Here is a 24,885-nt window from a genome sequence, read left to right on the forward strand (position 1 = left end):
TAGATCATTGTACAAGACGTTATACAATAATATTGTTAATTTATTACTTTTTAAATAACCTATTTTACAGAGCAGAAAACACTATCGTATCTAATGAAAATAAAGTGCCATGGAGAGTGATCGTTATTAACTGTCAGCGTTAGATGACGCAGTTTGGTTTGTGTTTTCAATTCCTGTTAACAAAGCAATAAATTAAAAACATTTTTCATAATCGGTCGCAGTGGGTCCGGATAAAACCTAAGATTCATCAAATGTATAATATACCTAAATGAATAAATAAATATATGACATTCACTCGTGCCGGAGAACGTTCAGTTCACAGGTATCACCACTAGGCGGCAGTACCGTTCCGTAATCCATAAAATAAATAAATCATTAGTGTAGTAAAAAGCACTTGTCAACTTTATTCACTTTATTATGTAATACTTATCGTTCATAATTGTTTGGAAAGAGCCCAGATGAGATGTAAACTGTACACAACTGAATAAATAAGTGAATCAGATAGTTCTAATGAGGAGGTTCTCGTTGACCTGCGATTTGTGTTAGAACGAGCGATTATTGATTATTGATGATTAATTATTACTAATAACATTAATACTCAAAGTAAACGTCCTTTATTGCGATAGTAATTTCCGTAAGTTGATAGAGGAGAAAGGTTCAAAGATGTGGATTTCAGTGGAGTTAAACATAAACTTGCAAAGGTTCTTAAGACCTCGGATTTTTAAATTAAACAATTGCTCGATAAAACATGTATGGAGCTTGTGCAATTTGAAAAGTTCAAAGAACTTCTTAACAGTACCTTGCTGCAGCGATGTGCATTTTATTGCACATTGTTCTCCTGCTAATTTCAATAATATTAACAAGTTTTCTACCACGAGTATGTTATCGAAAAGTAAAGATCGAGGTAAAAGCGATAAGAAAGTTACTCCCGCACGTGTAAATTTAAATGAAATATCCGAAGTTATGAATGTCGATCGTTTATTGTCACAATTCGACAAGGCGGTGGAAGATTTTAAAGATCAGATGATAAAGCACGTTGGTCTACGCACGAGCACAGGTGCTATCGAGGACCTAATAGTAAAACACGATGGGGACAACTATAAACTTCAAGAACTTGTACAAATAAGTCGGAAGCCCAAAATGATAGTAATGAATGTGACCGCATTTCCACAGACAATTCCTAATATCATCGACACGCTCTCGAAATCTCAAATGAACTTAAATCCGCAGCAAGAGGGCACGACGCTTTATATTCAGATACCCAAGTAAGTTCTATTGATGATTTACAAATTTGAAGTAAACTTAAAAGTATAGAAATTGCATTAAGTTTGTTTCACAATTCGATAGAGTCACGAAAGAACACAGGGAAAATCTAGCAAAGACAGCCAAATTATATTTTGTCAAATGCAAAGATAACATTACTGACGTGAGGAATAAGCATATGAGGGATGTGAAAAAGAAATCCAATTTACCCTTAGACTTATCTTTCAGAGTCGAAGGTTACATAAGTACATTAAGTCACGACTACATTAATAAGGCTGAAAAATTATTACAAACGAAACAGAAGGAACTCTTAGGTGAATCGGAGTAGTCGGTTTTTTTTTAATATTTATTTAAGGGATCTTTCATCATTTGTAATCATTCAAAAAGTATGTATATATATTATGTATTTGTATTAGGCATCTAATGCTGATTACAGTTTATTATATCATCGCATTAAAAAATATACGAACGGCTTATGCCACATAATTTCTAATTTATTGTAAAAAATATAGTTTACGACATACATGCAATATATTAAACTTGAATAATGTCTAGTAATCGTTACAATTTGTAATATACTGTGGCGTACAAAAGTATTCGGCCACCCTTTAAAATCACATAACTTGTTTAAAATTAATCCAAACGACTTGAGTTTTTTTTGAGAAGCTTGAAGGATTAGTTTGCTAAGTGACGTGATTCGTCGTTTTGAAAAAAATGCACTTGGGCGGAATAGCAAAACAAATAGAAAAGGTCGTTTTTTAAACTTTTTTTTTATGAGCCTGTAACGAAAATTCAAAAAACCCGTTTGTAGATTTAAGTAAGTTATATACGAAAATCGCGAAATCCCCGAAATCAGCGATTTTCGACCTTATTCTGCGATATTTAAGCATTTATAGCTCAGAGCAACGTTAACCGATTTTGATGAAATTTTAGGCACGTATATAACTTACTTAAATCTATATACAAACGGATTTTTTGAATTTTCGTTACAGGCTCATAAAAAAAAGTTTAAAAAACCTTTTTTATTTTTTTAGCTATTCCGACCAAGTGCATATTTTTTCAAAACGACGAATCACGTCACTTAGCAAACTAATCCTTCCACCTTCTCAAAAGAACTCAAGTCGTTTGGATTAATTTTAAAAAAGTTATGCGATTTTAAAGGGTGGCCGAATACTTTTGCACGCCACTGTATAATATACATTCTTTTATGATTAGAATGGTATAACTAAAAGCTTTCTTATATTAATACATTCTTAAATTAAGAACAAAACGAGCTGGAAACTTACGTGTAAATGTTAAATGCTTTACAAATGATGCGATATTAATTTCGTTTTCATGCCATGTCAAACTGCTACAGAAACTCTGTGGTATATTATGAGTCCTTGGAATAAATGTTTTTTATATAAGATGCAATAGCTTGGCAAAGTGTTTTTGAAGCAATTTCTAAAACCTTCTTTTTATGAAATCCTATACTGACTCGTAAGAAATTACGAGATTTTTGTGTGTATGAAAACGTTACTCCTGGTATAGCAGATACTTTATGTTCTTCTTGGCACCATTTAATAAAATCACTAGCATTTATTTCTGCGGAACGTATTGATTTAGATTTAACGATGAACATTTTACAGGACTAATAATTCGTAACGAAAGGGAAATATATACTCTCGTACGTACCTAATGGTAGATGAATCCATACAAAATAGCCACCTCCCGGCCGCTGGTAGGAGCAGTCTTTCGGTAAATAACAATCCAATACCTCGCACAATACTGATAATCGTTCCTACGCAGAAGATTTTACATTCGCAATGACTGTAAACTGTCTGGTATGCACGAAACTTACCCCATACACTTTAATAAGCCTATCGAGGTGCGCGTCTTGAATCTTCAGATGAAGTAAACTCGTGATAATACCAGAAACGTAATGATTAACTGCGCCTCCGCTGCGCAAGATCCCTCTGCAAATTTTCCGAATTCATACGAAGTACTCCAATTTCCCAATTTCATGGTGGACGCTATCGATATTCCACCGTCGAAATTAGAGAAGCACTAAAATGGAGGATAGAAATTCTGCTTACGACGATCTAAAGATCTTTGCAATTCGTGGCCTGCACTCGATCCATCCGAAACGAATCGCCGGGGAGAGAATCTTCGAAAATGATCCGTTTGATATAACATTGCCACCTTTGTAGTTGGGATCTATTGGGTCGTCATAAAAGAATAATCGATGGGGTGGAGAGCCACTTCCGTAGTGCAATAAATTGTACACATCGTCACAGGCAACGACGAGAGAATTATTTCGCGCTACTTCCACCAGGCGCTTGCAGCTTTCTGTGGTAAAGTAGCAGTCGGACGAATCAGTAGATTGCTCAGTTATTTGTGGACGGATTAATAAAGAGCGTAAATCATAGCTTACGCGGAGGTAACACTGATCCAGTAGGATTATGAAAAGTGGGAATGGTGTAGAACAGTGCCCAAAATATCTTCTCGTCGTTGAGAAGGAAATTATTTCTCTTTTTCTCCTGTTTCACTATTTCCTCAAAGGCTTCTACGTCTACTACGTCGTCTTTCATCGGTACTGCATCAAAGAAAATACATTTTTTAATCGATCGATACGAGCAATATAACATTGGGAAAAAGAGAATTGTAAAAGCATGATATAACGTAGTACCAGTTACTATTTTCATTAATGGAAATTGTTTCAAAACATCCAAGGCTATCATGTAAGTGACTTCTTCTACGAAAATTACTCCGTCTGGCGAAAGAACGGTGTTGAGTAAGAGCTGGAGGCCATGCGACGCGCCGCAGGTCGATATCAAATTTTCTCTTTTCACTGGATCGCCATATCGCCTACTCAGAAACATTGCCAATTCTTCGCGACACTCCCATAGGCCTGCTGCGATGCCATATTGGAAAAGATGATACTTTCCTCTTTTCCTTTCTTCTTCCTAGCACCGAATACGCATTCACTATAGTACGAAATTTGGTTCTGTGACAAATGCATCTTTCGTTACAAAGCTCAACGAAACACTCGCCCCTTCGTACTGTTACGTCCCGAACTTAAATTTAATTTTTCTTTTTTTTGTAAATAAGCGGGGAGTGCATTGACAACCCTTAGCGTTCTGGGAAAACCCTCGTGGAACGCACTCTTGCTTACTGTATAATAATAAATTTTATCTTTGACAATGGATACCTCCGGACCGTCGTCGTCGCGACACTTGGTCGCTGCGCGATACTCTGATCGTGGGACTGTGCTGAAGCGTCAGCACTCTTCTCAGAAGCCCGTTCGGAAATAATCAGTGTTTCTCATACCTTGCGAAATTTATTTAATGTAAGCGGCGGGGGTGCGTCTTGACAATGCGTTTATCATTCTGGGAGAACCTCGTTGAGCGCGCTCCCGACCGTCGCATCGAAGAGATTACAAAATTGTAAAAGAGTGTGCCGAGTTTAGGGTGCGAAACTGGGTGACTGTTATATTAAGACGAGAGTACCCCGTTTGGAGATTGGGATCAGAATAGTTAGTAGATCGGTAGCGCAGTGTCGAGTGGCCCGCGTCCCAAGTATAAAAAAATAGAAGGATGAAAGTGCGAACACCTAATGACATCATGCATTGGTTGCTGGGGCACGATTAGGATTGCAGCGTCAGCTTTTTGGAGCGGACCTCGCGGCCGGGCGGTCCCGAGGGTGCGAAGCTGGGGTCACTCTTTGTCGTACAGTCGCGGAGAGCGTGACAAGGTGCTCGTGGATCGTAACTTCTTTCTTTTCTTTAATTCATTAAGGTACCTATTTCGAGCCAGAGATTCTGATGTTTATAGTGAATGGACTCAACCTTCCACGTTAAATAGTGTTAACTCCATTAATCTGCGGTTTATATTCTTTTAATACTTTTCTCTTCAATATTACATAATGCTATATTAGTGGCGTTAGGATCAACCTTCAGTTAGATCTCATTTCTTTTTGTGCTATTAAATTCTTGCTATCGTTTGCAATCATAAATATCGCGTGTGAGTGTGTTTCTCTGTTTCCCAGGCATTGAATTGTTCCAAAGCGAAAATCCAAACGAAAGAAATCGTACATTGTAAAGTTGACTGATATAGTGGGTGAGTTGCGCATTTTCCCATAATTTTATAATCACAGTATCTTTTGGAGAACGTCGTCTCACATAAAATTGTTTCTGCGTTCTGTTCAAAATTACAATAGCAGAGCTAACGGAGAGCCAATATTGGTATATCGCCAATATTTTGGGATTTCCCCTCGGCTTCTCAACTTTTAACGCATTGCAATTTGAAGTAAGAGGATAAAAACATCCATGCACATTTGAATCTCACACTCAAGTTCATTTAATTCAACGTAAAGCCTCCTGTTTCCTAATAATCACTGATTGCGGGGCCTGTGCAGGACTAGATCTTTGACCCACGATACTACTCTTCAATTAAAAATTCTTTAACCAATTCTTAACTTTGTACTGTAACGTGCGTAGCCTTTTTCGACGAGATCGATCTTAACTTTTAGAGGGCAGGGATTTTTTCATTGAAATTGTAAATTTTATTTACTTAAAATTTATGCATATATACCACCAAAATGGTCAGCAAAGTATCCAAATTCTTAGGTGGCCACTATAGTGGCCAGCCCGCCCGACCCTCTAAAGATTAAATATCGTTTAACCGCCGTCCAACGCCTACCTGCTAAACACGTTACAGTACAATGAAAGAAAAAACGGAATATAAATAATATTATGCTGCATAGCATAGTGATGGATGTCTAATTTTATTCATCTAAGAGAGATGATGTGGCAGGCTCGATATTCCACGTTTGCTTTTTTATTACGTACTTCAAGAACGTAAAGTTAATAAATATACAGTAACTTAGTAAATAACAAATTTCCTACCAGTCTATGATCCGTCGCTGTCTTTATCATTTCCACGCAATATTGCAGCAGATCGGGGCCCGGGGCACCAACGGATAAATTTACAGCTCCTTCGTTATATACGTTGAACACTGAATCACCGTCAAAAAGATGGTTCAAATGTGGGTCATGTATTGTCTCCATGTTTAGCGCTGCTAGTGTGCAACATGCAACTGACGAACGTTTATCAAGTCCCCTGGTCCCAGGAAGCAAATTACTGGCTTCTTTCTGTGCAATTTGTTGTCGAGAACTTCTGATTGTTGCGAATGTGCATGCGTAAAAAAAAACTACACTGAAATATCGTAGTGTTACACGTTACAAATAGTATCGCATGATTCGCATACGATATTTCACATTTAAAACGCAGTATTATGTTTTATTCTTCGGTACACCTTCTTCGTCGTAAAATAAGTAATTGTATTACACTTTTAACGCATGCAAATTCTGTAACGAAACTGTAAGATCATTTGCTTCCTATGCCCACTGTAAATACTGAATAACGAAGTCGCAAATGAGAGAAAGCATATGCACACACCGCACAGTGACTTGTACGCCACTGATGATAAAAGCGAGAGAAACTCTGGTGGGAGAAAGGTTGTTATTAGTCATTATATAATCGTACAGTTCGATACAACTTATGTGCTTCCAGTCGCTCGAATTCTTGTTATGTAACCGAACACTACCTCCTCCTCAGCATACTGACTCGCGGATTAAACGCAAAGCGGATGTATAATGTTTGAATCGTACGTGGCTATAAGCTCTCACTTTCCTGTTCATCGTGTGACAATAGTAACACGAGAATTAAAGTTTGTAATACAAAGTCTCCTTTTAAATTCATTCCGTGAATCAAATGTCCACTTCGACACTCTCTTACGATGCAAGAATTAGTGTCATCAGTAATTAATAGCTAACAAGGGAACATCTCGAACCCGGAAATTTAAAAAATTCTGAAACTGCGAATATGTAAGGAAGTTTCTCCCCATTATCACGCAATTTTTCTTTACTGCCCAAATTCACTCTAAAAGGGTGTAATTGACCCCTGAAAATCTGGTTATTTTCCGAATTTGTCCTATAACTCGCGAACTGTAAAATAATTTTCTTACCAAATGATAGATCTAATTAAAAGAAGTATCTTTTGTCTGGGAACTTTTTTCTATCTCTTACAATTCGGGAGTTATAACACAAAAACGGAAAATAGCCGAATTTTCAGGGGTTAATTTCACCCCCTTCTAGTGAATTTGGGCAGCAAAGAAAAATTGCGTTGTAATCAGGAGGAAATCCCCTACATATTCACAAAGTTTCATAATTTTTTGAATTTTCGGGTTCAGGATCTTCCCTTGTAAGCTTCTTTATTAAGCTACGTGTTAAGGTAATTGAGCAACAGGGGATGGAACTCGGCGAACGTCGTAAGAATGATGGTGGTTCTTTATTACAATAATTTCTTTACGATATACAATGATATTATAAAGTTTTATAAGTTCTATGTCCACAACCGAATGGCAAATGCAATTCCTCGCAGCTATTTATCTTGGCGATACGAACGTATTGTACAATTTCTAATTCGCACTCGTTGCTTCTGTCGGGTTCTCCTTTTTCGTTTTCTTTTCGCATAAAAATCATGGGACGCGGGAACAGAGAAGGGCAGAGAGGGATTGGAAAGACACGTTTTACAATAATTATTTCTTCGTTTTCCTTGGGCGAGGGCGCACCCCCCCGCGACACCGCGCTGATATCCGCTCAGCAACGAAACGGAAGGATAATATATTACAGGATAGAAATCGCTAATAACGTAACCATTGATAACACTTAACGCAATGTACACGATACACGTATTGGCTTATATCGTTAAGGGAATAAGATGATACTGCATTCCGCGTGTGACGAGACTGGAAACCCGTGGCCGATCGTCCTCTACTTTTGCCACGGCAACGAACAACGAACGCCTATCGTCAATTTTACCTCCGAAGCTTGTTCCTCATTTTTATCACAGAAGTGCACGCGCAGCGAGCGACGTTAAAATTCTATTTGCTCTAACGATAAGATATATCCGCCGCCACGAATGAGATCGTCAATCTCGCACACGCCCATGCACACACGCGCGCCTCTCCTCGCGAAATAGAAACGCACCTAGGGGCGGCGCCGCCCCTAGGTTCTCCCCAACGAAATCTCCCGATTTTGGAACACGTGCAACAAAGTGCTCGCCGTTTTAGCTTGCTCCCTGTACACAACATGGCACGTCCTGATCCTACGATCGCGCGGCACAGCGTGACCAAAATTCCCGTACCTTGGCGCCGCGTCCACCATTTCTTTCTCTTCTTCTTCCTCCCTCTATTTGTATATTCCTTCTTAACGCGATACAGTTGCTTAGCTTTATTCAAGTACTCTCCGTTTTCTACGTGCTCGTAGAAGTCTTACTTTTTAGCTAACCACTAGTCTATGTACAGACGCGTTTGTTTTTTTTATATAAAAGTCGAGATGCTTCCGTGCTTAACGGCCCGAGGCCAATTTCATTGGTCCCTTCGCGAAGGCGATGGCATATAAAGTAACAAAAAAGAGAAAAAAAAAACAGTAATAGAGCGTCGTAAAGTTTAAGTAGAATCGCGAGACAAGATTCGGATGCGAGTCGAGCTTCGAGGACTCTTCCTTCTCGTTTGGTTCTCTCGTTGTTCATCGAGCCCTGGCCGATCTTCGAGTCGCGACTCGGAAAGTCTTCAGATTCGGGCAGTAAACTAAGTAGGACAATTCGTTGTACTGTCGTAGCTTACTGCGATACGAAACAGGCAGCTTGATAGGGGGATCGATGACAGTCTGAGGTGTTCATGAGTGTCCTCGAGAAGCAGTAGAACGTTTCTTATCACAGTCAACGGTGAACCGCGTTGATGTACCGCACCTAGGGCGGTTTAAGTTCCATCGGATCTTCGCACGATCCCTGAACGATTCCGCGTACAATTTCTGCCATCCCCTGCTTCGGTTTCAGATTGAAATAAAGAGACTCGCGTTCCAAACGAAGTATCGTTACGAAGGATTTTAACAAAAGCTTAAAAAACGTAGAAAATAGGTTCCGATGATTTCGATGCTTTGGAAGACAGGGGGTTCGCATTATTATTCTGTCGTTCGCGGTTCAGGCGCTGTGCTAGAATGAAGGGAAACCTATTTCCTGCAGAACGCAGGGGGGAAATGGGGAAGTACGAAGTCAGCGACTAAAAACGGGAGGTCACAGTGATGGATGTGCTGATTACACAGCCAACTAAAATTTGATCTTTTCCAAGAATAAAAATTTGTCTTGTACATAAAAATCAATCTAATTTGAACTAATTCAGACGTCGTGCTGGATACTTTGCTCCAAAACGGGTATATTCTTACGTGCCCCTTCATGGGGCGATTTACCTCAATTAAAACGCACCTTTAGACTGCAGAAACATTACCGATAGAATGTCTCCGTGAATGATGCACGTTGGCACAAGTCCACGGCCACGTGTCTGCTAATTCTCCCTCTACTTTCGTAAGAAAAAGTATGAAATCGATGATCCTATCGCTATGACCTCTCTGTGCAGGTCGAAAGCGAAGTTGGAAGATAAGAGAGAATCAATTGTCTATGCCATTTACTGCACGTCGATCCTTAAACTTTTAGTAGCCTTAACGAAGTGGTAGACAGTACTTTATTTACAAGCCACGGTAAATGGCACATTAAGATTATCTTTGCACTACTCGTTCATCGTACGCGCGCGTAAGAGTTCGTCGCGCGCGAGAGAGTCGTTCCCCTCGCGGCGGTGACATCTTCCTGGTGAAATTAGCACAGTCCACGCGTTCTACGTCTAATCACATCAAACACGGCACTCGTGAGAAGTGTCCTTTCTAAGTACTCTGAGGGATCCCCGTTTCGGGGAACAGGATTCGTGCGTGCACCTGTTCGTGCTCGTTTATTCGCCCGCTTCCGTCGAGATCGAGCCGACCTCGAGCAACGGCTATCCGAACGATACCGAATTCTCTAGCTCCGTCCTGGAACTAACTGAACAGTCCTTGCTTAGCGTCGTTTAGAAGGCTCGGCTTCAGACGGTCGTCTCGTTTTTCCTGAGGGGCTTCAACGGCTGCAACTCCCGCTCCAGCCGATCGAAATCGTTGTAGTACTCGTGGTCGGACTCCTCCTCGGAACTCCTTTGTCTCACCTGAGACCCAAACGTTCCGTTCGTCAGTACCTTCTCCAGGTCCGGCGTTGGAATGCCTAAAGTCTGCGGGGTCAACGGCCCCTCGTCCTGGGACATGATGTACTCGGGATTATCCAGCGACGTCTTGCCTGGGATTGTCAGGAATTCAGGGTACTTCCGGTAACCGTTGTTGACTCGCTTCGGCTCCATTTCTGGAAACGATAAGGCGTCGCGTAAAAATTTGGCGTCGACAAGTAACTTCTTCTCGTTGGTAGAATAAAGCGAAAGGAAATAGGAGGAAGCATTTGTGCAATAAAGTTTCATCTACCGAGTGCCGAACACACCGGTGTTTAAAGCAGTTGCCTCTGGAATTACTTCCAGCGAATGCATTTCGTGCCTACGGTAATTTTTAATACTATCGGTGCCTACCCGCTGGTTTCGAGTCCCCTATGAGATCCATGTACTGCGTCGTGTTCGTCGGCAACTGCGGCGATGGCATCAAGTAATCGTCTTCGTCTAATGGCAAGTCCAGCTTCAGGTTTCCTACTTGAGCCTGTTGATGGGCGGAGTTCACTTCGCCGTCGTAACAGTCGTCCGTCACGTCGCAATCTTTAACAGACGATAATTATTCCAATTGTAGCTTCATTTAGCATTTCTACAGCAGCAGGCGAGATATTAAGAACCATTTTTACCTTTAACGCCAATCATTTTCAACGGATCCGAGCAGTATCTTGAACTGGAGCTATCCGACACACCGCCGTGCCCACAATGCCCATTTGGTGGCGCATAGTGAGCATGCTGAGCGGAATTTCCTGGCTCGTGCGACGCATTTCCGTTTCGATGATTCGCCCCGAACCTCAACAGCTCCCTGTCCCAATTCTGTTGGTTTTGGGGCGTGGGAGAGTCGGCGGCGAGCGGTTTTCCGTTCGGCCAGCAAGCTTTCACGGGCGTGTCCGGCGGAGAGCCGGAAGCGCTGGATGTTGAAAGCCCTGGCGGTATGGGAGCCCTAGATTTCGGCTGAAGGTACTCGTCAGCGTCCACAAGCGCTTCGGGACCGTCCATGGCTGACGCGAGATTTCGTATCATCTCCTTTTCGTCCTGCAAACATGGGGGGACATAAACTTAACATTGAAATCGGAATAGTTCACATTACAGTGAGGAAGTGGTAATATTCAGAAGAAAACTTAATTCTTTCCATGATACACGAAGGATTCGAGTCATTCAGAGAGGTGGATTTTGTACGTGTTACGGTCGTAATACTAACCTGCAGTGTATACGAAGGTAATCTCATGTACTTGTCGCCTTTGATGGCGAGGTATCGACCAGGATCTCTGGACATCTTCGCAAAGTCCTCCGCCAGCTCCTTGAAGCTGGGCCTAGACTCCGCGTCCAACATCCAACACTTGATCATGATCATGTACACGTCGATCGTGCAGATCGCCGGTTGAGGTAGCCTCTCGCCTTTCTCCAACAGCTCTGGCACGTTTCGAGCTGGCACGTTCTCGTACGGCCTGCCACCGTACGTTAGCACCTCCCAGATGGTCACACCGAAGGCCCAAACGTCTGACTTGTGAGTGAACACTCGATGTTGAATGCACTCAAGGGCCAGCCACTTGATCGGCATTTTGCCACCGGCAGCCTTGTACTGTTCCTCGTTGATGTCCAGAAGCTTGGCTAGGCCGAAGTCGGTGATCTTGACGCAATTGGGCGTTTGGACGAGAACGTTCCGAGCAGCGAGATCACGATGAACCAGTCTTCTTTCCTCCAGATAGGCCATGCCCCTGGCGATCTGCGTGCACCAATTCAGCAGCGCTTTCGAGCCGATTTTGTCCTTGAATCTGCGCACGAAGTCGAGCAGACAGCCCAACGGCATCAGCTGAGTGACGAGCATCATCTGCGAGGTCATGCACACGGCCAGCAGCTGGAGCAGGTTGGGGTGCTCCACGCTGGCCATGATGTACGCTTCGTCGAGGAACTCCTTCGAAGTATTCGCCCCGGTACCGTCGTGCAGGACCTTTATAGCCACTGGTATCTTCACGTTTTCTCCCTTCGGCACCCAGACACCTTTGTACACGTTGCCGAACGCACCGTAACCCAGAATCCCGCCCTTCCTCATCTCCTCCTCCTTGATGATGCGCAACTTGGCCAGGTTCGGCTTCACGCCAGTCGGGCGCAAGGGCTCGTTGTCGTCCAAACCAGTCAAAGCCATCGTCATCTTCACCGTGTTCTCCTTTGCTTTGGCCCGCACACGCCAGAAGTACATGATCACTCCTGCCACCACGATGAACAGCAGAGTGAACACCACGACGCTGGCTAGGATAGCTGGCTGAAGTTCGTTCTCCAATTGGAAGCCGGGCCCGGTTTCCAGGGAGCAGTATGGCTCGCTGTCTTGTGGGAAGATCTTGTGAGGATATTCGGGAGGACACGTTTCCGTGCAGTTGAAGGTTGTCGCGTTGCCATCTATATCCTCGTCCTGAAACGATGCAGAAGACTGCACGGTTAGAAACACCGCGGTGGAAGCTTAGTGACTAAACCTTTTATTTGTCAGTTATCCCAATTACTTTATTTAATTCGTCTCGTCTTTGTGTAATTCAAGCATTCTTATCGAGCTTCTTTCCGTGTCACTTATTTCTTCAAATTACTTAATTGCATATATTACTCACCACATTGATCTTGTAGTTCCGGCACTTGTAGCATTGATTCGGGCCCGGTCCAAAGCACCCTCGACACTCGCTGAAGCACGGTATGCAAAGCTGAGTGTCGGCGTCCGCAAAGTGATCCGCGGGGCACTCGTCCTCGCACTGCTCGCCTCTTTTGTATTTCGTGCATTCCTGGCAAACGTGCTCGTGGAAACCGTAGCCAGTGCACTTCTTGCAACGGGGGTGGCACTTGCGGCAGACGGCCTTCCCTGCCAGAGGCTTCAGGGGTCCTTGTTCCTGAGGACTTATCCATTCGTAGTAATGTCCTTAAAAAAAAAATTATATTCGTTTTTACATAATCATCTTTGCAGTTTGATTCCAAGTAGATAATATTGATTTAACCACTTCACTATGTCTTCCAACCACAATGCAGAGATCAAGGTACAAATTATCAAAAATATCCTTGTGTTTCTTTATGCGTTATATATTTGGATCCGTGGATCTATGAAGTACTCTATCAAGAGTCGCTTACCGTCAGGACAGGGCTCCCTCTTCTGCAAGCATCCCTCAGGTACATGATCGTTCATGATCGCCTTATCGCAGCTGTGGCATCCATTAGGTCCAATGTTGTTCTCCGGTCCCTCGCATCCACCCACGCAGTTCTCGTGGCACTCCTTGCACACGCCGTTGTCGTTATACTTGGAGGACGGGCACTCGGGCACGCAGAACGGGCCGTCTCGCGCGTGTTTGCATTTGGTGCAATGCTCCGCGTTCGGCCCGTTGCATAAACCGTCGCATTCCTCGTGGCACAGCTTGCAGGTCTTCTCGTCCGCCTGGTAAATCCTAGGGCGGAACAAAGGTAGTTCGTGAGCGTCTGACTTCGAATCACTTACAGCGCTTGGCGACGGGCAAAAGCAATGCTCGGGAGCTGCGCGCGTTTATGCGGCGCGTGAAACGGAAAGTTAAAGTCCCTTCAGGCTAACGTAGTTTTACCTTCGATCCACAATCTGAGGTGGGCAAATTTGACACAACAGAAGGAACACATGTTATTGGGAAGTTCGTACAAGTTTGTTGAGTAGTTTGACTCGCTCGAGTATACCCTTACCCTGGCGCTTTGCAGTCTTGAAGGCAATCGTTCCCCAGAATGAAGTTCTTGCAGGACAAACACTGCGCTGGACCGGGTCCCCAACAACCCTCCTCAGAGCACTGCTCGTCGCACACCAATCCATCTTTCACTGTAATTAGAGGAAAGTCAATTACAAGTTACTGAGCTGGCGATGTTACGTCGCCCGATGCGGGATACACGACGATGCTTACCGCATTCACTCTCGTTCCGATTATTCGACAACAGACTCTCGTGCTCCGACGACTTCTTGATCCTGGTCCAGTTGATGCTCTGCGCGTAACACAGGTTCTTGTTCTCAAGAATGGCGATGGAGCCGGAGTAGATTTTCTTGAGGGAACTGAGCCCGAACGAGACCAACGACGTCTTCACGATATACAGCGATGCGAAGTATTCGGTGAGTGTTCTCCCGCCGATCACCTCGAGGTTCCGGAAGTACGACAGATTCTTGAAGTCCTTGTGGTCCCCTTGGATGTTCAAGAAGCCGGTGATCTCCTTCAGCGTGCTGAACTCTTCCAGCTTGTCCGGGTGCATCTTCTCGTATCGTTTGCCGAAGCTGAAGTTCGGGTAGACGTGCTGGAAACCTTGGAAGCTCTGGTCCAGAATCGTGATCGATCCCTCGATGATCGTGCAATCCTTGAAGCTGTCTATGTTCCCGGAGTGCACCTTCTCCACGCCCTTGCAGGTTTTCGGGCAAGGGCCGTCGCAGGGCACGCACTCGCCTTTCATAGACTTCTTCTTCGGCGGGCACGATCTCACGCAAGCTCCGTTGTCTTTCAGAAGGTGTTCCGGGCACATTCTCACGCAGGTTGCACCATACGCGTACTTCCCGTCAGGATTAGCCTCCCACGAATACGTCGTAGGATTATACCTGAAGCGAGCGTCACCGTTTCAATGGGCAGTCGTAAAATTTACAGGGGAATCGAACTGCAAGCGTGTGCACTTATGCGCGACTCTGAACCGAGAAATCGATACTGGATAGGATGCGGTGAAGATTTATTGTGAATAAGGTTACCATTGTCAAACATTTTACTGTTTTTCAATCGCTTTAAGCTTGAGAATTACGTGCGTATAAAACCGTTTCATGTATTCAGCTCTCGATCACTGTTCACGGTATCTGAGTACTCCGTGACAGATAAGGATATATATTTATGCAGTATAACTTTAATTACAGTCGATCCAATCGCACAGTAGTGCGAGTCAACGGATCAGCTCACCTACAGTGGCCTCTACGCGAACGTCGGGGCTTTCAGTTAAATTCCCACAATTAAATCAATTAATCCATCTTCAATTAAGGTTTTAATATGAAGTGACTCGAAACTCGCGGTTCATTGGCGGAGATACAGCAGCGCCCTTAATGATTCTGTGGATCTACTTACTTTTGCATCGGCGGGCATTCCTGCGTGCACACACCGTCGTCGAAGAAGTTTTTGCAGGCAAGGCAGTCGCTCTGTTTCGGGCCCGTGCAGCCACCAGCGCAAAAAAGATGGCAACACTCTCGTGGATTGGGCCCGAAGCACCTGCCCTGCCAGCACTGGGGCGAACAGTTCGTCTTCGAGTACCTCTGGCAATTCTCTGGCCCCTCGCCCCAGCATCCTTGCTCGCAGCTCTTATCGCAGTGCGGGCAGACGCGCTCCGGTGACGTGAAATTATACACGTAGAAGTACGTCCCACCCTGGCCAGTGATTATTTCGTCCCAGTTGATCGTTTTGATGTGGCACAGGTTGTAATTGTTGTACATGCCCACGCTCCCGTTCAGGATATCTGGCAATCACACGCGTCATTTACTTCGCTTCAAGCGCACAGTCGGCAGCGAGGCACTAATGCCGGGGTGAAAGAGTTATTTTGCATCTTACAATGTATCGTACGGAGGCTAACTCCTATCGCGAATGTAGAAAATTAAGCATAGATGCTATCGAATGGCCCATTACAGTGCGTTTGTTTTTAAAGAGCAAGGAGGAATGCTATTGCGTCTTAGATTACTTGGTCTCAGACCCAAACTTTCGAACGTATCGATAGGAAAGGAGAAATAAGAAGGCCACTTAGCGCTCACCTCGAAGGGCCGGCATCTCCAAGTTCTGCATCTGACACATCGTAACGAACAGGGCGAATTCGGCATCGTGGATGTTGAGCTTGAAGAGGGTCCTACCGCGTATGATTTGCAACCGCGGCAGAACGATCTTCCGCACGTCCACGTGGCTGATGAGCACATACCCTGTGACCTCTCGTATGTACTGGAGGAAGCTGAGGTCGAATGTCTCGTTCTGGAGCCACGTGATCTCCAAGTTGCCGTCGACGTAAGTACAGTTGGTGTACCGGTCTCGAAGATTCCGGTAGTGGTGCTGCTTGTTGGACGGAACGGAGAGGCGGCCATTGGTCCCGATGCAAACTGTAACAAGAAGGAACGGATATAAACTGTGATCTCGTAAATAAAGGAAATCTATGCAGTCGCTATGAGAACTGAACCCCTCCTGTTCTACTGCTATTCATATAATGAAGCGACACCTTCAACGACCGTGGCTTGGAAAGTAGATATGTACGATTAGAGAGTACATACATGTACTATCGATTGAATCATAATGTCATTTAGTAAATGACTGAAATATAAGCACTGCTCACACGACTTCCGTGCGTCAACGACCCTTCCTGGGTTAGAGCCACCGAGCGGAACAGGCTGAGGTCGCCACCCACATCGTCGAAAGCGCTTCTCCGACCTATAGATAGCTTTCTAAGCTTCGAAAGCGTGCCGCGGCGGTGGGCGAACCACTTCCATAACACGCGGGTACAGGACCTCGTTGTGTAACCACGTACGTACCCCCAGCACCTCGGAATATCTCGTGGCTACACTTCGTGCATCGACATCGCGCGTAAACGTAACCCCAAACGATGATGGATTCGAATCCATCTCGCAATGCCACTGCTCCTCGCAAGCCCAGTGGTACATAAAAGAAGATCGCAAGGAAAGCCTTTCGTTACGTTTCACTGCATCGTTCCCTTGATACTGGAGGGCTAGCTGTCATCCTCCTTGATTGAACCGAAACCTCTTCGGTTCTTCTAGCTAGGCGCGATGCTATTAAAAAGAGCGGCGTTTCAGTGGGTCAGTTTTCCAAAAAACCTAATCGAATCAATTATCGTTCACGCCGGCAACGACTCAGCCGTCGAGTATCGACGCGATATCGTTCATAACTCCGCTAATAACCGGAACACCGATCGACAGCGACGCGGCCTCTCACGCTCCCCAGCAAAAACGCTCGCCGATGATCGACAGACGTCCCAGAACGCGGGCCCGTCCTCCCGCCCGAAACTTCTTCATCGGCCTTACGTCTTCGTCCCCCTGGGCGTAAGGGCGCAGCTACCGATCTTGGCCCCGTCTTGCGCATAGTCGCACGTACCGGGCTCGTCTTTTGGAATTCGGTTTTGCTGCGTAACGCGGCTCGCAAACGAACGCGACGCTGCGTTCCACCGGCGGCAAGGCCCGGGCGAAAGGGCGGTCTTAATCTGGCCCATCGATCGGAATCATGCGCAAAATAATTGCGCAACGACATCCTTCTTGCGCGACCTGGGGGGGCGCATCGCGACCGAAGAAGACGGGACCGCAGCAGAGGCGCGTCATCGGCGGGACAGTGGGCAGGAAAGGGCTGAGGGACCAGGAAAGGATGCTTCGGGACGGTGGAACCGGGCCCTGGTATTTTGTACCGACCAGATGCTACCCCCTGGAAGACGAATGCAGAACGCGCGCACCGACCACGGCGCCACGCACTTCGAGAATGCGGATCGACCGTGGATCTGCATCGGTCCCGGGGACTCTCGTCGGCCAATAAGCTCCGCGGGCCCTCTCAGCTGCGTTTTCTACGCTTCGTCCCGACCGAAGATTAATGTCCTAATCGCTGCGGAAGGTAAAAAACAGCCGCGTTTCTTGCGCGAGAAACACGGGCTAAGCCTTGATCGCGACGTAACCCAAGCGTGCTCCCCTGCGCAAAAAGTTCATTAGGGTTATTAAATTTGCTGGTATTCGGTCGGCACCCTGCTGCACCGCGTTTTGTCGCTTGTCTAGGGAGCCACTCGGTGCACCTGATTTTTATCTGCAGATATAGGGAACGTATATATGTTCGGAGATAGACCGACGAGGATCGTAGGAAATAGGGCAACTTCGAGGTAGCCACAGGCGGGATGTAATTTACCAGTAATCTCAACATACTTCTGGCTCTTCCTATTACACGTACCTGTGCCACAGAGTAGGGCGAAAGTTTATTTAAATAAAAGTTTTCAGTTCGAATAAAAGATAAAAATTTTATTCGTTACTCCGTTAATAAGGATACCTCGGGTTAAGGTAAAGCATCTTTTATTCGATGCGTTATTTAAATAATTTTTTACGTAGATAATGCCCAACTCTGCTATGCTGCGTTCTTTATAACATCCAACAGACCATTATCTGTTTCGCAGCCACGGGAAGAATTTCATTTGAAACAATTTACAAACCCATCGAGACCTTGACGATCCGTGCCGGATAGATTCTCCCGTCGATTAGCCGCGTGTTTCTTCGAAAATTCCATCGTTGTCCACATACCGAGGTACTAATTAGCAGAGTTCGCGAGTACATAACACGTTACCGCTCCTCGCGATCCTCGTTGCCCGCGTAGCTGGAGCCTGGGCTGCGTGTAAAACTAGTCGAAGGGCGACTTCCGCTAACTGGAGGCGCCGTCGGTTTCCTTTTCAGGCAACGCCGCGGGCCTGAAACTCTCGTACATCTCTCGACTCGCCCGACCGTCTGTTCGTTGGCTATTTTACAACAGAATCGTTCCTCCCCCTGTTCTTCTCTTTTATATTCTGCTCGACGTGCGCGCCTCGTTCCACTTTGCTCCGTGACGAGCAAAACGGCGATACGATGGAAATTCTTGGGGAGGTGGAGTATAAGGAGCGTAGAAGAAGCTCGCACCGAACCCACCGGGGACGTGTCGATCACTTTCCTTTTTCTTTCCCCTGTTTCTTCCCGACTTTTCACCAACGCGGATACTTTTCACGATCGAAGCTCCTAAGTTCAATCTATCTTCTAAAAATGGTGAACGATGTGAGCGGAGTATGAAGTCTCATTTCCTCCTTGCCATCTAATCGCTTGCTTATTAGAAAATTATTTGTCCTACGAAATAATTAGTGCGTTTTAAGCAGCGCATACATATTTGTGAGGAATCCAACACCACTCCTGAGACGAGAACGATACCAGTGCTCCGTCCGAAGTGTTCTAAAGACACAAAGGAAGCCCCGAGAACCATAAAAAGGGACGTATATCTGAAATGGTAATTCTCTCGAGGCAGTAGCTGCGAAATGGTCGAGTGGTAAACGCGTCAGGGATGTCGACAGCGTATGACGCACGCGAAACGCGTGTTTCCGCGAGGTTTCCGGGTGACTGAATTACGAGACAGCCCGATGCCAACCGCGTCGCGTCAAGGGGGTGAATTACGACGACGTCGCGATAAAAAGAAGGGGAACGCGCGATAACCGAATGGGCGTTTAGACAGGGGAGAAAAGTGGTGGTTGAAGCAGAAGTGTTGGTCGAGGTCGGTGAAGCAACACGTTCCCTCTCGTTCGAGACCCTACGTGGCATGGCTGCCGCGAGATTCATCGGCCAATTTCGTACCCCGGGGGGCAAGGGGCTGCAGATACATGGCAATTATCTTCGACAACGGGGTTACGAAAATTGCCAGGCGAACTCCCCGGCCTCGAGATTAAAATTCTCCTAAATTTACGAAGGTTGCACGCTTCTGGAAGACAATGGCGATATCGATTACAGGGTCGGGCGTGAACACGGCCGATCTCCAATTATCTAGGGGTTTCTAGGAAGGTTTGCTAGGGTGCCGTTTTTTCGCGCGAACACCCTGCATGCCTATAAATTCATGCTCGTATATGTGCGATGCAAAATTATTTATTTGTTAAAATTATACACATATTATGAAAATTACAGGAGGCCAACTACTGTCATATGAATAATGTTGAATAGCAATAATTGGCCGGGCTGCCGGCAACTATTTTATAACCATGATAACGGTAAAACAGTTATTGGCCCCCTTAAATTTTAATTATCATTGTTATATTACATACATTTATTACGTCACCAAAATTTGCAAATACATTCTATTTTTAAAGAACAAATTAAGAGAGCTCTTTTACCCGGGTCTCCCCTATACATGATCCGAATTATCTTCTTTGACTGGGATATCTACGAGTTTCTCCGGTACCGTTCCCGAAACGGTGATCGAAGCTCGCCTCACGCGAACGAGAACCTACCGTATTCCCAGCCATGCATAATGTATCATCGCTCGGGAACACCGTCGACGTCGATGAATCCGCGAACGCTGGAGGAATCCATCGCCACGTGGACTCGCCAATGAGTGAACCTGCCTGGCAAAAAAAGCCCGATCGGAGCCGCGCTGACGGAGGGAGACGCGGGGTGGGCGCGCAGACGCGAAACCGAAATCCCGCGGCGAGACTTCTTTTGTGGGCGAAAGAGTTGTGCGTTCGCCGTGGGTCCCGGCGACCACCTTCTAGGAGGCGAGCGTCGATTTTTATGCGGCACTTTAGGACGCCATTAAAGGGCCAAAGTAATACGAAATAACCGCACGCCGATGGCAGCGGCCACGGCGCCGCCGACGTCGTTTATTTCGCCTCGTAAACATCGATACACACCGTGGAGCCTCTTCCCCCGTGGGCCCCGCGGGCCCAGCCGATCGGGATCTCTCTCGTTGGCCCCCTCGGCCAAAATATCCGACGGAATAAAGACCGGGTATCGTAAACGCGCGAAATAACCATCGGGCCCGGGCTCCTTCCGAGGCGGACGGGGGAAAAAATCGCTGGTGAGAAGAGACGCCAGAAAAGGGGCCGGGGAGAGGGGGGGAGGACGGTGGAGTGGAGGAGACGGACGAGCGGCCGTGGCTGGCTTGGCCGAGTGGGACTGGAAGCTCGAAGGGGAAACAATAATTTAGGAACACCGGTCCGGGCGAGAGGCCCGACGCCGTGGAACAATGGACTCCCTCCACCTCGGAGGTGAAGCTCGCGTCGTGCCGCACCGAACACCGAGACACTGATTCTCTAATAAAAGTCACGATGTAAACACGAGTTTGCCATCCTCCAGCCCGGGGTAAGCGTTACGAGCGCTGACTCCTGACACCGGCGGATTGGCTGGGATAAAGGGTGGGTACCCTTTGTTGCGGCTTTATTTAAGCCCTCCGTTGCGCGAGAATTAATGTGCGCGGCGGTGGCGTTCTTTGTTCGACGGGCGCACGGTGTTTACGAGCTACGGCGAGGATATTTTCGTCGGGGGTTGCTACGTTTCGGACGCCGATGATGGAAGCGCTTGATAAAAGACGGCTTGGGATTTTGGGCGGTAGGAATTATTCGGCGCTGAACTGTTCCACAGCTAACCCGATTAGACTGCTTTAATTTTCGCCACCAGATTGCGTAGCGGAAATAAGAAAATGTCAATGGTGACCCTGTTCCTTACCACAACCAGCTAAAAACACGGTGGAAAAATCATGTGTCTCTGATTTTAAAAGTTTTTCCTTGCTTATGCTGGACTTTGATTAGCCCCAAGCTCGCGCAACACTCGCGTAAATGTTCAAATAATTTAGAATTATTTTGTTGTAACCACAGTACAGACGTGACGCTTATTATAATAAGAAAAATACGAAATGAGCAGAAATTGGGACATTCACCTTAGAGGCGTTCCTTTATTTTTCTGTCACGGAAAATAAATTTACCGAAGCAGAAATGCTGGGGGCATGGATGCTTGTCAAAGGAAGCTTGAATCTTCAGCTCGCACTGTGCACTGAGCATCCCTCTTTTCAATTGCACCCTCGTAAAAATTCAGCGGCTTGATATCTGCAGGATGTAAGAGAAAAGGAGAAAGTGGACGTACAGATTGTTTGCTCCGACTCGATACGCATTTACGCAGAGCTCGATACTCCCTCGAGGAGCGTGCAATTCCCGAAGCTAACCGCATTTTCTACCACACAGGCTTCTCCCAGCGATCGCGAAACCGATTACGTTCGAACAGCTTCTCGCTCCGGAGCGGGCCCCGTTCGAAGAGCAAACACATCGATTGTTCGCCTCGCGATAAGGGAAATCGAGCGGTCCCGTAGAGGAACCGGTTCCCGATATCCCGCGGCCTCCCCCGATCGGCTACGTCACTTCTGGCCGCGCATAATGACGAGGCCGATTTTTTCTCCGATCGCGATCCTCGCGCGCGAACCTCCTTTATCGCGCCCCATCCTTTTTCTCTGTTTCGAGGGGGGCATCGATCAGGCCGAAAGCCACGCGGAAAATTATTGCGAGCACGAGCTGCGGCGGGCCCCTTCGTCATTTCTGATCGAACTGACTCACAGCCTGGGCCTTAGCCTTGCGTTCTCGATCCGCGCGAAGCGGAATCGAGGAGCGGAGAAGCAGACCAAGGAGCAGAGCGGTCAGATAGAGTACAACCTCTGAGGATGTAGTGGCGTGTATACGTTATAACCATGGCATAACCATTCCAGGGCGTAACATTAATAGCTTTATGGTTTATTGCTTTCGAGTCTGCGGTTAGGCTTCTCTCCGCTCCCTGCAGGGCTGCTATGTCGATGGCTATGGATACTCTGGCACCGTCTACTTCCAGATCCCGTGCCATTATTTTCGATTTCGTTGCGCTTCTTCAGCCCGATCTCCCGAGATCGGTGCAGCGATTCGGTATGTACCTTCTCCTCCCGCCTCTTCGCTTTTGCTTTATTTTATTGGAGACTTATGACCCTCCTATTTGACGACGATCAATATATTTCAAATTATAGAGTTCCATTAGCTACGACACGCTCGTCTCTTTTCCTCCTCCTATTTCTTACGAGATTCAATACAATGCAGCAAGGATTTATCACAGCGGCAGGCTTCCTACGATGCGATAACGCAGCGCGAAACTTTCCACTGGACGCACCAAAAAAATCCCCGCGCATGATACAGATCGAAGAGAACGCAAACTCGAAGGAAAATTATCCCTAATAATACGCTTCGAGTGGCGAAAGGAAATACTTGACGCATAATGCTCCGATCTATAATCGATTACGCAAACGATTTTTGTGCACCGTTACGTAAATCGACTAAACTCTTTCATGCGTATCAACGCCGGAGTATTTAATCGCCCCTGAAGTTTACGGTGTAAAAACACGAATCTCATTATTCCTCGTAATGACAGTACATTGATAAATCATTGATCATTGCGTATACGTATATCGCTTTGTTGGTTTTCTGTTCGCGTTACACGACTGAGGCAGTGATAAACTGAAATATTTACCATCGACTCGCGAGATAGTTCAGCTCCACGCGACCCTAAACGCGACTGACGACCTCGAGGGTTCAGCGCGATTGTTCCAGAGGAATCGTCTCGTCCTCTCTGCCATATTCATCTCCTGCGAGTGTTAATATAGCCGGGGGCAGGGGCGAGGAAGTAATGACGAATCGAAAATGAAGTACGAAGGGCAGCGTGGAGAAGGAGCGAACGACGGCATGTGGAATGCGCTTTGTTCGAGCCTCTCTCTCGCCTCGACGCTTCGAGCGTTTCTTCGCGTCTCGTTCCTTCGCCCTCTCCCTCGCCACCGGTGCCGCGGTGGTTCATTCTCGATCCTTCTCGTTCCCATCTCACCTGGGCAACCTCAGCAGCCGCTGGAACGAACCACGCGTCTGCCGAAGGCACGCGAACTCGCGTCTGCCCTCCAAGATGGCATTAACTCGCGGCCACTGCTCGTAGACACCATTTCTACCATTACTGTCTTTCGCTCCCCGCCATTTCACGGCTTCGTTTTACTTGTCCGTGGCTAAGCGTCGTTCCTGAGATCACAGGGCACAGGTTATGATACCACTTTCATACTTTGGCGACAATATTTCAGGCATTAGATGAGACGCTTCGGTCAGAATTGTTGCAAACTGAACATTCAGTGGTAGCGTCTCTGTTTTTAAAGGTAGACAGTGCGCTTTGATATCCAGATCTTCGTAGAGCAAAATAACGTCACAAATCATGCTGAACTTCAGAGACGGCAGTGTTATTAATTTTAATGTCCCTAGTAGGCCCACCAGACAAGCCGAACTATTTAGCCCGCCTCTCTACACTTCCAGGTTTGGGCATACTCACCCGTTTCACAGGATATCTAACCTGGCGAACCACTTTAGATCCAAGATTGATCTCTTCCACGGATCACTTCCTGCGTTCAAAGCTAGCGTTTACAGAGCGACTTCATCTAATGTTACATAGGACATAGGTCACGTTTTGTATATAACTTTAGATTCTTATATCTCTGTTTATTTTGTGACGTCTCTTTTGTTGTGTTTGGGTGCTGTAACAATGTGCCTCTACTCGGGTCTTTCATATCTTCTGTTTGTTTAAATGGGTATCTGCCCGTTCATGTGTGTAAATAAATAAATAAATTATTATTCGTTGTTTGTTTTCCAAATGGCAGTCTGGAGCGATAAGAATGCACAGCTAGTTTAAGATTCGATTCACCGATTCATGAGGGATGGTAATCTACACTCGACTCGGGGGCAAGGATAGACTGAACCGCCTGCTCGCTCTTCCCTCGCGTTTGCATGCTACTTAGAGACAAAGAACAGATAAGGGTAACTCGTCCGCGGTCAACACGCTGAAACAGTGACCCGTGTTAACAATAGAAGCAGATGCATATCGAGGCTGGTTTCACGGTCGAAGGTCATGTATGAACGTCCCACCTGAAGCACAGTGGTCAAGGTCGCTGTGCATTAACTTTCCTGAATCCTCCAAGACGCTAGTGGTTGCATCAATCCTTCGCG

At 46.1% G+C, this 24,885-nt stretch overlaps 3 protein-coding genes across 6 annotated transcripts in view; 1 reads left to right on the forward strand and 2 right to left on the reverse strand.

Annotated features, from left to right (window-relative positions):
* Positions 1-598: 598 nt before the first annotated feature.
* On the reverse strand, positions 599-6,862 carry LOC143367179 (2-aminoadipate transaminase). Its single transcript, XM_076808802.1, has 7 exons — positions 6,149-6,862; positions 3,932-4,208; positions 3,677-3,838; positions 3,339-3,591; positions 3,104-3,218; positions 2,938-3,043; positions 599-2,847 (listed from the first exon to the last, which is right to left on the reverse strand). Exons 1-7 carry the CDS (start codon positions 6,308-6,310, stop codon positions 2,636-2,638), a joined length of 1,287 nt encoding a protein of 428 aa, XP_076664917.1. The 5' UTR covers positions 6,311-6,862; the 3' UTR covers positions 599-2,635.
* Positions 664-2,922, forward strand: Mrrf1 (mitochondrial ribosome recycling factor 1). 2 transcript variants are annotated; one of them, XM_076808812.1, is made up of 2 exons: positions 664-1,265; positions 2,892-2,922. In XM_076808812.1, exons 1-2 carry the CDS (start codon positions 664-666, stop codon positions 2,905-2,907), a joined length of 618 nt encoding a protein of 205 aa, XP_076664927.1. In that variant the 3' UTR covers positions 2,908-2,922. The 2 variants fall into 2 exon arrangements, with proteins under 2 accessions (XP_076664927.1, XP_076664926.1); XM_076808811.1 differs by lacking the exon at positions 2,892-2,922 and adding an exon at positions 1,348-1,591.
* A 711-nt stretch (positions 6,863-7,573) lies between the features above and the next one.
* Positions 7,574-24,885, reverse strand: part of Egfr (epidermal growth factor receptor) — a 144,175-nt gene continuing 126,863 nt past the window's right edge. For 2 of the 3 annotated variants that reach the window (XM_076808742.1, XM_076808741.1), the window contains 10 exons: positions 16,127-16,462; positions 15,453-15,837; positions 14,268-14,944; positions 14,056-14,185; positions 13,483-13,793; positions 12,975-13,276; positions 11,576-12,784; positions 11,004-11,409; positions 10,741-10,920; positions 7,574-10,523 (listed from right to left, as the gene is read on the reverse strand). In XM_076808742.1, coding sequence (XP_076664857.1) covers positions 10,216-10,523; positions 10,741-10,920; positions 11,004-11,409; positions 11,576-12,784; positions 12,975-13,276; positions 13,483-13,793; positions 14,056-14,185; positions 14,268-14,944; positions 15,453-15,837; positions 16,127-16,462 — 4,244 coding nt within the window. In that variant the 3' untranslated portion in view covers positions 7,574-10,215. The remainder of the gene's footprint in view (positions 10,524-10,740; positions 10,921-11,003; positions 11,410-11,575; positions 12,785-12,974; positions 13,277-13,482; positions 13,794-14,055; positions 14,186-14,267; positions 14,945-15,452; positions 15,838-16,126; positions 16,463-24,885) is intronic. The other variant, XR_013084997.1, reaches the window with a different exon arrangement.

Source organism: Andrena cerasifolii, chromosome 3, assembly GCF_050908995.1.
Source record: "Andrena cerasifolii isolate SP2316 chromosome 3, iyAndCera1_principal, whole genome shotgun sequence".
Classification (NCBI taxonomy): Eukaryota; Metazoa; Arthropoda; class Insecta; order Hymenoptera; family Andrenidae; genus Andrena; species Andrena cerasifolii.

Bases quoted from the DNA above. Each gene is read 5' to 3' on its own strand.
- Mrrf1 (XM_076808811.1), top strand. From the start codon at position 664: ATGTGGATTTCAGTGGAGTTAAACATAAACTTGCAAAGGTTCTTAAGA. The intron at 1,266-1,347 runs GTAAGTTCTATT...ACAATTCGATAG, and splicing joins CTTTATATTCAGATACCCAA to AGTCACGAAAGAACACAGGG.
- LOC143367179 (XM_076808802.1), bottom strand. From the start codon at position 6,310: ATGGAGACAATACATGACCCACATTTGAACCATCTTTTTGACGGTGAT. The intron at 3,592-3,676 runs GTAAGCTATGAT...ACTTTACCACAG, and splicing joins TGGATCAGTGTTACCTCCGC to AAAGCTGCAAGCGCCTGGTG. The intron at 3,219-3,338 runs GTAAGCAGAATT...GAAAATTTGCAG, and splicing joins GCAAAGATCTTTAGATCGTC to AGGGATCTTGCGCAGCGGAG.